Genomic DNA, 16,408 nt, shown 5'->3' with positions numbered 1-16,408 from the left:
TAAGGAAAAAAGGCATGCTTTGAGAACATGCAATTCATATTAAGGAGAATAGATGTAATCATTAAGGAGGGTGGTCTGCTAGTGAAGAATATAAAATTTAAAATTTAACGGTTGTTCCTGAATTTTTGATTGTTTTCTCCTTTTCCTAAACAGACTTTGTTGGAGTATGCAGAAAAGTGGAAAACATCAGAAGACCCTCTGCCTCTGCTGGAGGTGTACACGGTGGCTATTCGAAGTTATGTAAAAGCACGACCTTATCTTACCTCTGAGTGTGAAAATGTAGCCTTTGTGCTTGAGCGTTTAGCACTGTGAGTATATTCTTTTTCGTTACTAAACCCAACCTGTACGGTATTAACTTTGCACTGCCTAAATGCTTTCCCACTCTGGTGTTAAAAAGGTTGGGAAGCACCTACCTTCGTCATGGTGGGTGCTGTATGTGAGAGAAAATATCTTTGGTTATTGGAAATGAGGCAAGAAGGACTCCTGATTTAGGACAAACCAACATTCCTGGCTTGAAACACTTTGCTAATATTGATCTGCATGCAATCTGAAAGTGCATCAGTTTACACAGGCTTTTACAGGGTTGGATTTGATGACAAATCCTTTTTTTTTTTTTTAATGGTTTCTTTTAGAGAGTTTGCTTTCACAGTTTCTGCAGGAGTGTCTGTGACCTTCTTTTCTTTATGCATTCAAAGAAAGCAACTTTTGTGACTGATGTTTCAAACAAATAACTGTTTGGATATTAGAATAAAGAGTTGTTAATTATACGTTAAAAAATTGCCTCAAATAATTCTCCCATTTGACTTCCAGAAGCTGTATTGAACTTCTACTGTGTCTGCCTCTGGATTTACCTGAAAATAAATGGGAAGAATTTCAGGCTTTTGTACAGGTGAGTTTGATTCATGGAGTGAAGTCTTAGTAGCTTTCCAGAATCGTTTAGAAACCTAGGAATGTTGAGCATGTAGCATGTCTGTAAAGAGCAAAGCCTTTAGCTGGAAAACTTAGGTACTCTGCAGTATTGCTGAAGGTCATGTTCACCTGCATGCAGCAGCTGTGGAGAAAAAAACATTTACACATTATTGAAAGAAAATTCATGTTTTAAGATGTATTTGTCTATTAACACTCTTAAAAATGAAATATCATACAAGTCATTCTTTACTATATATGGTTGTACATTTGAAACTTATTGATGAAAGGCCTCTTGATACTGCAGGGTTCTTATATCTCAGAGAGGGCACTAGCTGGTTAAGGTTAGAGCTCTGCTTTAAAGGAGGGTGTTGGAACAAGTTCTGCTCCTCAGTATTTATCAGAAATATGTAGTGGGAGGTCCTGTCTACAATTCAGAAATAAAAAAAAAAATTGTCCTGTCTACAGTTTAGAAGAAAAGGGGATTGCGGAGGAGGAAAGAATAATACTGAAAAAGACCAGATACAGTTACCTCAGGATTCTCAGCCTAAATAACATGAAGATGCAAGGCTGATTATTTTATAGTGAATGTTGACTACCAACTGCCTGATATAAAACAGTTCTGAAGAGGTGTGTTTGCTGAGGTGCTCTAAAGCCTTCAGAGCAGGTCAAAAAATAATAGAAAAGTGAAAAGAAAGATGTGAACCTTTTCTTGTTTTTTTTAAGGACCAGTGTAAGTTGTGCATTGCTTCTTCAGCTGATTTTGGCAGGTACTTAGTTTGCTCCCAAGTGTATGTCTGCTCCCAGATTTATGCTAGTATATAAATGCAGTGAAAAGTATTTTAATTGATTTTAAGACTCCAACCTGCTTATTTGCCTAGAACCATGCAGTGAGGTCTTACAGCTAAAATCTTTCACAAGTACAAAAATATTTTTTCATTGTCTCCAGCACTTAGAAATTGAGCCACTGAAGCGTTTGAAAAGAATAATAGCTTAGGCAGCTGGTACCAGACCAATACGTGGACCAGAGGAGTTACTCGTCCATTTTTAAAAGAGAGACCTATTTCAAAATTTAGTTTCAGAAATTTTGGAAGTAGCCTTGTTAGTAAATCTCAAGGTGAGTTTGAGGCACTCTGTTGTTTTGGTTTCTCAGCCTTAATCTTAGGCAGCAGTGGCAGAAATAAGATCTGTATCAGCTGAATGTTAAGATTGGTTTGTTATACATTTAACTCTCTGTCTGGTAAGGGGTTATTTTTTCCACACAAGGTATAAAGGAATATGAAAGACTCATTAATAATGTCTTTTTAACAATACTTTGTTTTGTAAAATATATTATTCAGGTGGCTCATAAAAACTTGATGGAAAATGGCAGCCGGGAACTGCACATTTTAACTACCCTTACACAAGAGAAAGGAGTGTGGAAGAACCCAGTATTGTGTGGCATTCTTTCCCAGGAACAGTTGGACCCAGATGAAGGTAAAAATTAAAATTATGGTTCGTATAAAATATACCTCATTTTTATAATACATTGAAATGTTATTATGATACACGGAAATTTTTTGTTTCATATAGTTTGTGATAGTTTATAAGCTATATAAATAGATATATGTGTAGCATTGTCTGAATTATTAGGGCATTATGTTCATAGGAGTATACAAGTTATGTTGGTATTTTGCACAAAACATAATCATACCTTGAGATCTCTTGCAATTTTCTTTATAAGCCATGTGAAGGCAGTTTACATATAGGCTAATTTACAGTGGGGTAAGTTCAGTACTAGAATACAAAAATTACTTGACATAAACAAAAAAAAACCCCAAACTGTGTATGTGTGTGTGTGTATATATATATATATATATATATTTGAGAATAGCATTTACTCAGTTATGAAATGCCAAGAGGGCCATCACTGAAGATTCATTTAGACCTGAGTTCTGAGAATGGCTATAGAAGTTACTTAGGGAAGGGTATGTAATCAACAGGGCTTACAGTGATACTGTCCTCATATATTATTACCATTGTTGATGACTGCAATTCAGAAGTGGTATCCTTGTGTTAATAAGTCTTAGCTGGTTTTCTGATTCTGTGCCTAATTGGTTTTAGAATCTTTAGGAAGTGTCACACCTGAGCATCTGTCAGAGCTGCACTGTTCTTATATCAGTTAAACTAGTTCCTCTTACTGTCTGCCTACCTTTAGTCTGGTGCCTGCTTATTTCATATGATAATCTCTAGTTATTAAAAAGTAAACAATTCTTATGTCTTTTAATGAATGCATCATAAGACATGATTCATTAGACTGCTATCATATCTTCTCTCTTCCATAGTGTCTGTTCTATACTATCTTCTGGCTTGACTGTCTCATTCCTCATATGGGAAATGAAAGGTTCAGCTTGTTACACTGGGTTGTTATCATTTGGCAGATTTGATTAACTCAAGTCTTTGAGTAATGGCTAGTGTAAACATTTGTCTGTTGGACGTGAAATTTTAGTTGAGATTGGAAGTGTTTTTCCTGATCAGCTTAGACTTTTGATGCCTCTGTTTGTTTCAGTTATTCCTTCATGGGTTTTTTGTTTTATTCCAGTCTTAGTCATCTCAATTATGACCTATTTATTCAGAATCTTTGCCATAAGTGGGTATTTATTAAGTTTTAGGTCAGTGATTATCTCTTATGGAAGTCCTCTGTGTTTGACTCCTGAAGGACAGTTTACCTCTTTGCATCTCCTGTAGGAAGTGCAGCTAGCTGTCTGTTTCATCTCAGAGATAGATCCTTTTGAATTCCTTTATTTTCAGTTGTAAAAACTCAGGACATAGTGTGAGATAAGTTCATGTTCTCTGACTGCACAGCGCAGCTTTCTCATTCTGATTACAGACGAGGAAATGCAGGCTTCTTTGAACTGGGTGGTTCTCTTGCACTCCAGAGTTTTGAGAATGGTCTATTGCATGGGCTCCACCTAAATATGAGCAGGAAATACTTGCTTCCTAAGATGTTAGGGAGACTGTTCTCTGAGTTGCCATGTCATTAAATAATTGCCTTACTGCCTTGGGCACTGCTTGGTTTTCTGATGAATGTATGTTTGTAAGGATTTGTGCACTAAAGAGCTTGAAAAAAACCCTAAAGATGGATAGCCAGTTGTTTAAAGCAGTGTTGAGAACAGCATGCCTGTCATTGATTTCTTTGCTGATGAGTATTGCTGCATTACTACAAGGTGTTGATACAGTACTGTGATATAAAATAGAAAAATCTGTCTTGAACTGTAGTGCAGGAACTACGCACATACAGTAGATACAGATTTGTGGTTTTGTGCACATGGAAGGTCTTTTCACATTGGAAGTATTCAGCAACTTGTTTGGTCACCTGCTTGGGTGACAAACATTGGCATGGCCCTGGATTTTTAGTCCATGACAACAGAAGTTGGGAAACGCCACTTAAGTTGCCAGATTCTATAATAATAAATAAAAGAGAATCTTCTCTTGGGAACTACTTAGTGCTGATACCCTACTTGAGTTGTTTCTGAAAATAGTTTATCTCTCTGCTTTGCAAGTGAAACATGAGCATTGTCATTTGTGACTGTACTTGTTCCCACAAGGCTAGTCTGTATTGTATGGAGGACTAGCCTAGAAATGAGTATTTGGATCCCTGATGAGCTGAGGAATATATTTTTTTTTGTTCTTGACTGGTGACTCCAAAGAATATTTATTAGTAGCAACTGAATTGCCAGTAGGGTCTTTGGTTATCATCTGTGGGCCTCCTGAGTGCACATTTGGAGTTGATAGCATTACTTGTGACTGCCATCTGAGAGATTTCCTGAGAAACTCCTTCTGAGTTTCCCAAATCTGTTTGGTATTGTGTCATGGATCAATCTATATTAATTTAAGAGCTTCCAGGCAATTTTCCACTTAAGAATTCAGTGCTGAAAGGACAGATTCTTCCCCCAGTTCCCCATATCTTCTTTCTTGCCTCTCTTTCTTGCCTATGTCTTTAGCCAACAGGACAACAATTATGTGACTAGGCCTGCAACTTCCTTACTCAGATTGTGGTTCCTCAGCAGTATTACCTCTTAAAAGTGTGCTCAGGATGTGTAAACTACTTGTTTGTTCATGTGAATTTTCTTCTTTTCCACTTGAAACCTATCTCCTATGCTTTTAAAGGATATTTGTCAGATTTGGAGCTTTATTCATGTAACATCGTAGACATTTTAGACTTGAAAGATCACCCAAAATTGCATAATCCTGTTGGGTCACAGGGATAGCAAAGTACCAGGCTTCTCAAATAACGTTTCAGAGATCCGCTGGGAGCACATTGGTAACATTCTTTGCTGTGGAGCACCGCTCTACCACTTTCCGTCAGCCTCACATAATGGGAACAACTACTCTCAGTACCAAAGCAGAAAGAAATCTGGAAAGAGATATGAAAATAAAATCTCTTATCCACTCCATTAAATTCAAGAAGGCAGTATTAGCTGTGATCACTGACTAGTCCGAAAGGAAATGGTTCACCTGCTCACGCACTCATCAGCTGTTTCCATGTTGCTGTCAGACATTGCATTGTTTGCATGCTGACTGGAACTGCATCTACTTCAGGATTCACCTGCATGACTGCTTTTTCTTTTGACATTGCATATGATGAACAAGAAGTACACGTATTTGGAAGGAGGAATTTTCCACATTTCTCCACTGCATTAATTGGTTAGGGAGGGAAACCTTTCTAAGGTTATCTTACTTCTTCACATCATAGTGTGTGTTTTGTCTTACTGGACACCTCCCGAACTACCAGATAGCCTAATTTGAGACCAGGACTGATCTTATTCTAGAACTAAAGCTGAATTGAATTCATGACAACCAAAAATTAGGTTTTGTGAAGTTGTGTGGTTGTCTGTCCGATCTGATTTCTTAGTATGCCATTGACTGAAAGTGGAATTACACCTCAGTGTTTGGGGTTATGTGGTAGCCTATTCAATGCTGAAACACTCTACTACTGCACTTCCATCCTCAGTTTCTGTCAGTGTGGCTTGTGCTGTTCAGCACAAACCTGTTCTTCCATCCTTGAGATTGTCATTTTCTTGTAGTGATGATGTAGTCCTTCAAAGCTGTCATTGGTGTCTCCTCAGCTGGTACTGAGAGTGAGTGGAGGAACTGTCTAGAGGAAAAGGAGCTCGGATAACCCTGCAAAAAGCCAGGCTGCCACTGTTTTTTTGATACCTGATTCTGACTATCCTTAGATATATATCCAGACTATATTCTTAGTCTGGATGCCAAGAGTTAAGTTCTTGAATTTTTCAAAAGTGTAAATGTAGTAGGGAGGCTTCTGAAGAACATCCCACTGAAAAATGATCAAGGATACTACCATTACTATTCGGAGATTATCAAGGTGGAGAAAAGGCAGAATTTAACAGCCAGCATGGAACTATTTTCAGTAATCAGAGCATCCAATCACCAGAAGTTTAATGATACCAACAGCCTCACTTTTGAGAGAAACAAAAAACCCAGTGTTTTCATTTGGGGTATACTCAAAAAAGCCCTCTGGACTTTTTACCCTTCACCAGACAGTATGCCATCATAAAAGCATCTGGGATTGGTGCTGACTTCAGCAGAATTGTGCTAATTTGTTGTTTGTATGAGGGATTCTGAGTTCCAGCTTCTGGTAAATATGAAAGTATGGAGTCCAGTTCAGAGTCACCCACAGTGCATGTGGACTAACACCTGAAGATGACTAAAGAGGTTACTGACTAGTAACTGAAGTTCTTTGAGGTGGGTTGTCCACATGAAACCCCCTGGTTTCATCCTTCTTGGCCAGGGCAAGGCTAAGAAGACATAAAGGTCTGTAGTAGATAAATCTATACTTACCCTGCAATTGATGAAGGGTGGCGTAGTAGGATTATGAGTACTTTATAAGGCAAATGTTCTTTGTTTTGTGCTCTACGAGTCCTCCAGTCAGCCAAAACATGACATACATGTGTGGACTGAGAACCTGTTGCTGCAGAATTATGCATGTGGGTTATTCCTGCTCTCATCTGCTGCTACTCTATGGATTACTTTTTCTCTCTTTTAATCCATGGATAGTATAAGCATTATCTGTAATAAAAGTTCATAGTCATCCTCGCAGGCTTGGCGTGGAATCCTTGGTTAGTAGGACCTGATATGCCAGCTGTGGGATTCCAGGGAGTTATAGGGAAACTGTGTCTGAAAGGTTATATTCCAGTAGCCCCAAGTTAATTTGCTAGAGTGAGTAGATCATAGTACCATCTGTCAACTGTCATTTGCTTGTCTTGTTTTCTCTCATGTTAGTTCTGTAATTTTATATGAATTCTGCACGTGACTTGCACAAACGTGTTTACGAATTTCAATGAGCAGAGGAACATTGCACTAAAATTACGTTTAATAATTTTCCCAAGAATCATTCCCATTAAATACTTCAGGGTTTGTGCTCAATTCAGTGACTTGTGCTAGAAAAGCACTTGTGCTTCAAAGTGATTTTATGAATTTACAATTGTCAATTTGTTACAATTTGTCTACAATAACTTTTGAAATAGACATTGCAAGATAAAACATATTTATTGAACGTTAAAAAACAAAAAATCCACAAACCCCTCAAAATCTCACCGTTAAGACTGTTCCCCATTATAGATTTACTCCTGTAACCTTGGCGCTGTTTTTATCTAAAAATGTCATCTGTAGTTCAGTTATGAAATAAATATAATTAAAATTCATGTTTTGAATGAGCTTTCAAATGTTAAACTTCATAGTTATAATCACTTGGATTAGAATAAAGGCTTAAGAGCTAATATGTAGCTTTAACCCTGAGGTCTTCCTATATCTTGTTGAGAAGATAACAGAAAATGTTCTGATGCTTATGCAACACAGGCTGGCTGAAGCAGTAAACACTAAAGGAAGGGGATTACTGAGTTCTAGCAGGTAGAATGTAGAGTCTAAATTGTTAAATGCAGTAATTATAATAATAAATCAGAGTGAAACATCTTGGGTTACCGATAGCTTAAAGTCTAAGGTCTTCCTGTATCTTGTTACAGAAATAAGGTAAAATGTTCCAATGTTATTCCAGGCAGACTGTCTGGGACTAAATGTTGTGGGTGAACGGATTATTGGAACCTAGTAGAGGAAGAGCAAGGCTGAAACTATTGAATGTAGTTAATCACTGGGTCATTTGTGGGTTGACAAGAGTATGAATGTTTTTTGTAAGGCATTGGTAATGACATTAAAGGAACATTCATCTGCTGCTTAAAAGGCAGATGTCCTCTAATAGATACAAAAATGGCTGCTGTCTGCCTGTTGTCTGTTAGCATACTCTGGTTTTCCTTTGTTCCTACATGAATAAAAATCTGGTCATAGCTCATCAACATGGGGAGAGGAAGAAGGAATTCATATTTAGTTTGAACATTCTTACACATCAGTTAGTTATCACTGATCATGTGTCCCAGGGCACAAGAATCCTGAACAAATAATTGAGAAATTGGTTGGAATGATAATTCAACTATAAATCTGAAAATGCATCAGAGATACTGATGGGGTCTAACAAGCCTGATTTCTGCAAAAGGCTATATATTCTGCCCTAAAATTTTGTGTGCTGAAGTGATAAAGAACACAGTTGACCTAATTTTGATTTCAAGATGGCCTTTTAGCAATATTCTGTATAAGTAGCTAAAAGACGGAGAAATCATGAGATAAAAAACCAGTCATGAATCAAAAACTAACTAGGATAGGAGGAAGCAAAGAATAAAATGAGATAATTATTTGTCTTTTAGTAAACCTCATGTTTGATATACTAAGACTCCAAATACTAGAGACACAGTTTTTCACATGCTGAACATACTTATTTCATCAAGACCAAACAGGACTTTTAAAGTCAAGACAAAATAAATTAAGTAAACAGGTAACATGATTCCATTGAAATTAAGAGCTAGTAAATTAAGATGAATATAATGAAGGTTTCTACCAAGATGTGTCAGAAAGCGAGCACTGCAAATGTCTAGAAGGTTTTGCAAAGGAGAGATGAAAATACTCAAAGGCTGGAAAAAAGCTCATTTAGAAAAGATCAATATTTTACCCTATTAGTGAAAGTATATTATGAATCTGCTGTTTTTCATGAAAGAATGGAAACAAAAAGCAGTAGTAAATTCTGCTGATTTTAAAAGATTTGAGAATATGTCATGAAATTAAAATGTGGATAATTGAAAACCAAAATATTTTTTTATGCACTGTATATCCATTTTGAGGAAACAGTTGCCACAGGGATGGGTTGATATCAAAAGAATTAAACAAAAGTGATTGTCTAGGTGTCTGGTTTTAATGACTGACTTTTAAATATTTTGAAGGTAGTATTAAACCTCGTGCTTCAAAGATGAAACCGTTTTGGTCTTAAAGATCTGGATTAGACACAAGATGTATATTTAAGAATGGGAATGTTAACCTGTGCTCCCCTTTTTTGTAGGATTCTTATGCGTTCCCCTAAAGCACCTAGAGTTGAGTTGTTAGCATAGACTACAGTGTTTAACTCTGGTAGGAGCATATCTGCAAAATGCAGGTAATACCCATGTCTTATGAGTTTTAAACTATGCACAGTCAAATGTATACAAGATAAGCCTCTTTTTGTAGGAAACTTATTTGTATTGAAAAACTTGTAAATAAGTTTGACTGCATTCTATGGATGTGTATATGAAACATGTAACACCAACAGAAAGCAGTTCAGATTCTTCTACACTTGTCACATATATCCTTTAATAGCAAGATCTTTAAAAGGCAACTATTAGTAAAGGTGTAGTACAAATGTACAAAGGATGTGAGAGCAGTGGCTTTGTGTTGCCTTTCTGTAGAGCTATAATTAAATGGTATCTAAATGTTTTATTATTTATATGCTTTCTAAATTTGTTTTGTGTATCTGTTTTGCCAAGAAATTAGATTTAATTAAAACCTGCAAGTAGATACAAGGCCTGTGACAGGGAATCCTTATGATAAAGAAGTACAGTTCACACAGAACCTTCTCCTCATCTTTCCTTCATACCTTTTGTGCCTATTTTGATTTGTATAAATTTTAGGGGGTCAACCATAAATGAGTAAATGTCATCTGTTAATTCTGTAACATGCATTTAATGTCTTGGCTTCTTTATTTTTTTATTTTTTTTTTAAGTGAATGAATTTTTAGTGTCTGAAGGCCCTGTCCTGCTGGATATGCGTATTAAGCACCTAATGAAAACAAAGCAATTAACGCAAGCTACTGCCCTGGCAAAACTCTGCTCTGACCATCCAGAAATCAGTGCAAAAGGCAATTTCAAACAAACCTACCTGGTCTGTCTTTGTTCAGGATCACCAAATGAAAAGCTAATGGAAGAAGTAAGTAAAAAAAATGAAGAATTTTTTTTTTTTAGGCTCATCTCTGTAATGATAATAAAGTCACTATTCATAGGCTTGTTTTCTGTAGAAGAGGTTTTTCTCTTAAAATATGATCTAAAAATATTTTTGGTATTTTGTTTTTTTCTTTTCATTTAAGTCACTTCTAAGCTTAGTCGTCATGACTCAAAACACTTGTGGAAGTGTTAATATTAGTTTGCTAATAGGCATTTTCTGCTTGTAGGCATTTCTCTGCCACAACTTTTTGGATTTGGCTTGAAGTATTTTAAAACTCTGCCTCAGATCGCATTAGTAAGATGAAGATAATGGTTTTCCCGTTCTTACTATTTTAGCTATAGCTTTTTGTGTGTCTAATACATAGAATGAGGCCCTTTAGATGCTACTTGCAGTTCAGAGAATAAATGTAACCTCTTTTGACCCAAATTCCTGGGTGCGATTGAAGGTGAAATCAGATACTTTATCTGGTTTGTAATATAAATCCTTCTAATTTAAATTCAAAAGTCAAAGAGGAGATGACAGCTTTGCTCTTTTACATTCTTTCAGGTGGCATCTTCATTTCTCATCCCATCCCAAAGTTTTAGCTGAGCTTTTTTTCCTTCCTAAAGGATAATTAACTGCAATTGTCACTTTTCTTGTCTGTCTGTATCTCTACTGTCTTTTTGTTATTGCTGTCTTTTTATGTTAATAAAAAGCGTTAAGCATATTGCAGTTGATCATAAAGAGATGAAAGCTATGCCATGATTGGAGCTGAAAAAGTTTCCTACCCAAGATACAGACTAAATTCCAAGATGACAGCTTCTCACTGAGCATGTTCTTCAGATGCTCAGTAGGACTGGATCTGTCTTGCTCTCCCAGCTCTAACTGCTGCAAACCCTGCCAGAACAGGCTCAGGAGTTGCTGTGATAGGGCTGTGAAGTCTTATCCTTGTTTTCTGAGGACATTCAATGGGACTTGGAATTTATGAGCCTGCAGATACACTCCCTTCATTACTCAGCCCCACTGTGCTCCCAGAGCAGAGTGGGTTCACCGTTCAGTGAATGAACTGTGAATCCCCAAAAGGAATGGGGTAGCCTTGTTTCTTTGGGTGCCATAATGTACAGCTAAGTTCAGACTGCATCATCAGAGAACCTAATTCAGATATTTCTAATCTTTGGATTGCTTAGATTTGCAGCTTCAGCTTGCAGCGATGTTTCCAGTATGACTAACCATTCTGGAAAGATCATGTATTACCGAGAGAAGGCAGATATGCTTTAACATGTCAAGGTGGACTTATGAACTGAGAAGGACAGTCATTTTGTAGTATGAGAACAGTGAGAAAATGGTAAAAAAAATGAACTGTAAAAATGTATATTAGTGGTGGGGAAAATTTTATATCCATTAGGCAGAAAAGTAGCATTTAAGCTCATTTTCAGCTTGGGTTAGTCTAATAGTTTGCTTCAATAATGTGAAGAATTCAGATCTGCAGTATGTGAAATGCTAAACTGACAGACTTGATGGATGGACCTACATGGACCTTTGTTGGAAACTAGGTCCCTTAGGAAGTCTGAGAGGCTGGTAAAGCTTTTCTTGAAAAAAATTCCTTTCTTGTAAATTCAGTTTGCTATATTCTTCTCTAAGCTTTTAATTGATAGTCCCTGTCTGAGACGGGGCACTGAGCAAAGCAGATCTTCAGCCTAAATTGCTATTACAGTTATGCCGTTCCATCTTAAGAAATGCAGTTTTCTTTAGAAGATGACTTTGAGGTTATTAAACCTCAAATGATGTTCGGTGAAAGGTTATGAGTGTATTCCCAAAGTGTCAATTTAGAGGTAAAAATGAGGAGTTGTACTATTCAACATTGTAGTTTGATTGCTGGAGCAGTAGCTGGACACCACGGTGCCCAGTGCAGCTGTGCTGCCACATTATCCAGAGCACTGAACCACCTGGGTGTTTGGGTGGGCACTTCTGGTTCTTGCTTTGGGTGGTCCTGTGATTTCTCAAGAGAGAATTCCAACAGAGGTGCTGGCCATGGTCAAACTATTCTTTAGCTGCTGGTGTTAAAGAATGAATACTAGCACGTCCTGCCAGGTGCACTGATTGATGTAATCAGGCCAGTCTGCTGAGAATCAAATTAGACAGTAGTTCTTATAACAATTGCGCTGATTCAGTACTGATACAGCTGTCTCTAGTAATAGTGGGCAACTGTGGTTTTTCCTTTGATCTACCATGAAACTGAGATCTTAAACAAACAAATTATATTCTAGAGACTGCAGTGTTCTTCTAGAAAAGCATTCAGTTGACCTGCTTCTTAATGTACAGCTTTCCTTTTCCTTCGTATCTTTGATTTTTTTCTTAAAAATACTGGAACATTTGTGTTAAACCTCAGATCACCCACCTGTAGTATTAAAGAAGTACTAACATCAAGTAAACTGAGTTGGAATTTCAGGTAGTTTTATTTCTGTATTAGGCTGCAATTTAAAACTATAAATCTGCTTATCATAATTATAATATTAATGTAATATATATTAATAATTAATGTACTTCAAAATTCTTAGGTTACTGGGACAGTAGAAACAAGTTTATATTCATTTTAATAAAACAACTTTTCTGGTGGCATAGTCAGTTTTGACACTCTGTCTAGAAATGTACTGATTTGGTTTTTAAGTTTATCTAAATATTCACCAAGTTTTAAATTAGTCATTTTGCAAAGGCTCAGATGACTGAAAATGTGAAAACACTTTCTTAGTCTTGTTCTTTTCTTTCCTGTTATCTAGATTGCAGAAGTAGATTGCAAAGATGCTCTAGAAATGATCTGTAACCTAGAATCTGATGGAGATGAAAAAAGTGCTCTAATTTTATGTGCAGCCTTTCTGTCTCGCCAGCTGCAGCAAGGGGAGATGTACTGTGCCTGGTGAGTTTGAATCTTGTTTTTTGTCTATTGGAACAAAAATTTAGTCTGGGAAAGTTAGAGCTGATACATAATCCATAAGTGAACTTTCTTCAGCTGATAAAATCTGTGAGCTAAACAGGAAGGAGATAAGGCTCTTGGACAGCTGAAAAAGAAAAAAGGATTTTGCAAGATTACCTTTCATTATGAGAACTTGAAGGCCAAACATGTGATGAGTGAAATACCAATAACTGGTTAATAATTTTTCTGTAGAAATAAGGAGTTTAATATCTGCAGGCAACTAGTCGACATTATGTCAACATTTAATGGGTAAGTACTGTTCCCATCTGTCCTTCTGTAATAACACAGTGTTTCTTTTTCTAATGCACTTTTAATAAAGAAGGAGCTCTTTACTACGTTTATAACCACAGTAATAAGCTAGATGAAGATACTTGTTGTTTAGGGCTTGCTTTCTTTAATGTGGGAGTAAATAACTGGTCTTTGTTGGCAGATATTTCAGCTGTTAGAGTCTGAATTTCCATCTGCTAACTTGCAAACCTGTACAATTCATGAAGAATTAGCTTTGTTTGTGCATCTTTTTATGTGCAGCAGGAGGAGAAAACTGCTAATGCAGGATTTGCTTTAAGAGATTCTGCTAAAGGTTAGGCACCATTCCACAAGGTGCTAGGAATTCTTGGCTATTTGCACCTTAGGAGGAATGAAGTAGTGAGATAATGTAGATGATAATTACTGTTTGGTGTTGGGGGGTAATTTCTCACCAAATCACAGTCAGATTCAGCTCTTAAAGCGGAGCAGCTTGAGAAAAAAAAATGCATCTACCACAGAGAAAAGACAATCTTCTGTAGCAGTGTCGTGGTTTTGCCCACCAGCCCATCCCTGGGGCTGAGGATGGTTTTGTCCAGGTGATTTCCGGACAAAAAAACCAATCAAAAAGTTCAGTGACGCCTTTGCTAATTACATCTTTAAGAAAACGGAAGAGAAGGTTGGTGGCGCAGTTGAAATTAGGAGCAGCAGCCATGTAGAAGAGTAACGGGCCCGAGGAGGGCCAAGGCCCCCTCCTCCCCGGCTTGGGCCGGGGGTGGGGGCAGGTGCAGCACTGAAGCCTCTCTTCTCTCTTGTGAGAGAGTGAAGAAAAAAAAAGGTTTAAAAGACGAACTGCTTAGACGAGAAACCGCTGCAGAAGAATTCCAGCCATGAGATAACAGGATTTTCAAGGTCAAAGCTACAGTCACAGGAGAGAGAAGAAAAGTTCGAAGGGGGGAGAGCTGCTGTTCTTCTCCCTTTCGCTCTCTCTCCCTTCAGCAGGGTAAAGACTGAAAAATAAAACCCTGCCACCTGTAAAAGTTTGTTGGGGTGAAGAGACCCCCCGTGCGGCTCACAGAGGAACTTGTGGATGCACCAGAGATTTGTGACTTTAACAGAGAGAAAGCCTTATGCTGGAGTAAAAGCGGCTCAGATGAGGCAGAATCCTGTTGAAGATTTATAACCCTGAGGGGGATGACGACCTACGCTGGAACAGAGAAATGGTTCGGGTAGGGATGTTGGGATCCATGTGTGGGATCCGTGCTGCTGGTGCTGGAGATTTGTGACCCTGAGAGGACCTACGCTGGAGCAGAAAATGGTTCAGGTGGGATATTGGGATCCGAGTAAGGGATCCAGACTAGACCCATGCCGAGAAGTCAATCAAGGACTGTTCTCCCATGGGGAGGGACCTCCATAGGGAAACAGGGGTAAACTCTTAAACCATTATCCCCTGTAACCCTGTGGAAGAAGATCCATAGTAAGCAAGTGTCCCCTTGCAAGTCTATGGAAGGAGACCCTTCAGGACCTGGGTAACCCTCAGCCTTCGGTTTTAACCCAGGAGGGGGGTAGGCCCAGCCCTGGAGGCCAACACAGAATGAGAGAGAGATAAAGAAGTTCCAACTGCGACGAAAGTGCTGCAGAGTTACTAGAGAGAGAGAGAGCTGGAATTCTGAGAACAGAAAAGAACTGCTTCTCCTCCTTGGACTGATATAAAGACAGGTGGGGGGAGAAGTATCTTCTGTAAATACATAATACCTTTTACTTAAGTAGAATTGTTGTAAATATAATTCTTTAGTGTTAGCTTGTTAATAATAAATACTCATACTTTTTTTTAATTCAGTCTCTTTTTGTCTGCATAAACCTTCTCTCAACTAATAGTAATTGTATGAGGGGTATAAAAGTAAATTGAGCCAGGGCAAAACCACGACAAGCAGTTAGTAATTAGTAAAAGTTCAGAAGCATACAGTTCCAGTCAGAGTAAACTACTGTGTGAGACCTCTTTTTTTTTCTTTTTTTTTTCTTTTAAGACTACATCATGAGTCTGTAAATTATGTAGCATAAGGTATGGTAATACTGGTTTTATTTTGAACTGACCTTCTGGAACTGAGTCATTGTCATAATTTGGAAATTTAGATACTAATAACATGAGTATTTTAATAAAAGCCTTTCTCTCTAAGGTAATGTTTGAATAAATTCAGATTTTTTCCTTTCCCAAAGACAAAATGGAAACTGTCCTCAGGCTTGCATTTCTTGTGATCAGATCAGTGGTTACATTGCTGGCCCTGAAATATTGTTCTCTTGTTCTAGGGAACTGACTCTTTTCTGGAGTAAACTGCAGCAAAGGGTAGAGCCTTCTATTCAAGTGTATCTAGAGAGATGTCGTCAACTGTCTGTGTTAACTAAGACTGTTTATCACATTTTCTTCCTGATTAAAGTAATTAATTCAGAGGTAAGGATACTCCTAAAAGAATATTTTTGGCACTTTTAATAGAACTGTAATCAGGAAAATTTATGAAAGCTTCTTGGATAGCCTGTCTTGCTGTATAGCATCAACCTTGGGGCAATCCTAATTGGTTTTAGAAAAAAGGCTGTAGCAACTTCCTTCTACATTAAAAGTTGGTTCATTTTGAATCACTAAAGCTTCTTTGTTCCTTTGGAAGAAAGTGGGGGTGGGAGGCAGGGGCAATAAACAGAAAAGCTGGATGCCAACAACTGGGAGGAAGGAAACACTAAAGGTGAGGCTATTAGCCTCTACTATTGTCCGTGTCCTCTGCATGAGGTATTTTCTGTAAGCAGGCCCTGACATTCCTTGTCATTATTTTCTGTATTTCAAAAATTACAGAAAATGGAGAGCTTATGAAGAAAGAAAATGAAGAGTGTATATTAATATGTAAGAAAAGTAAAATTACAAAAAGGCTTAAAAAGAAAAAAGAAACCAGGAAAAAGAAACCC

General features: G+C 37.5%; 1 protein-coding gene across 1 annotated transcript in view; it reads left to right on the top strand.

Annotated features, from left to right (window-relative positions):
• ZNF292 (zinc finger protein 292) overlaps positions 1-16,408 on the top strand; it is a 54,079-nt gene that overhangs the window by 24,833 nt on the left and 12,838 nt on the right. Inside the window, exons 2-7 of the mRNA XM_050316632.1 lie at positions 154-308; positions 811-889; positions 2,247-2,382; positions 10,046-10,248; positions 13,020-13,156; positions 15,764-15,905. Coding sequence (XP_050172589.1) covers positions 154-308; positions 811-889; positions 2,247-2,382; positions 10,046-10,248; positions 13,020-13,156; positions 15,764-15,905 — 852 coding nt within the window. The remainder of the gene's footprint in view (positions 1-153; positions 309-810; positions 890-2,246; positions 2,383-10,045; positions 10,249-13,019; positions 13,157-15,763; positions 15,906-16,408) is intronic.

Source organism: Myiozetetes cayanensis, unplaced genomic scaffold, assembly GCF_022539395.1.
Source record: "Myiozetetes cayanensis isolate MyiCay16 unplaced genomic scaffold, myiCay2020 scf2-11, whole genome shotgun sequence".
NCBI lineage: Eukaryota > Metazoa > Chordata > Aves > Passeriformes > Tyrannidae > Myiozetetes > Myiozetetes cayanensis.
The sequence above is the reverse complement of the archived record's forward strand: the minus strand, read 5'-3'. Positions and strand labels throughout refer to the sequence as shown.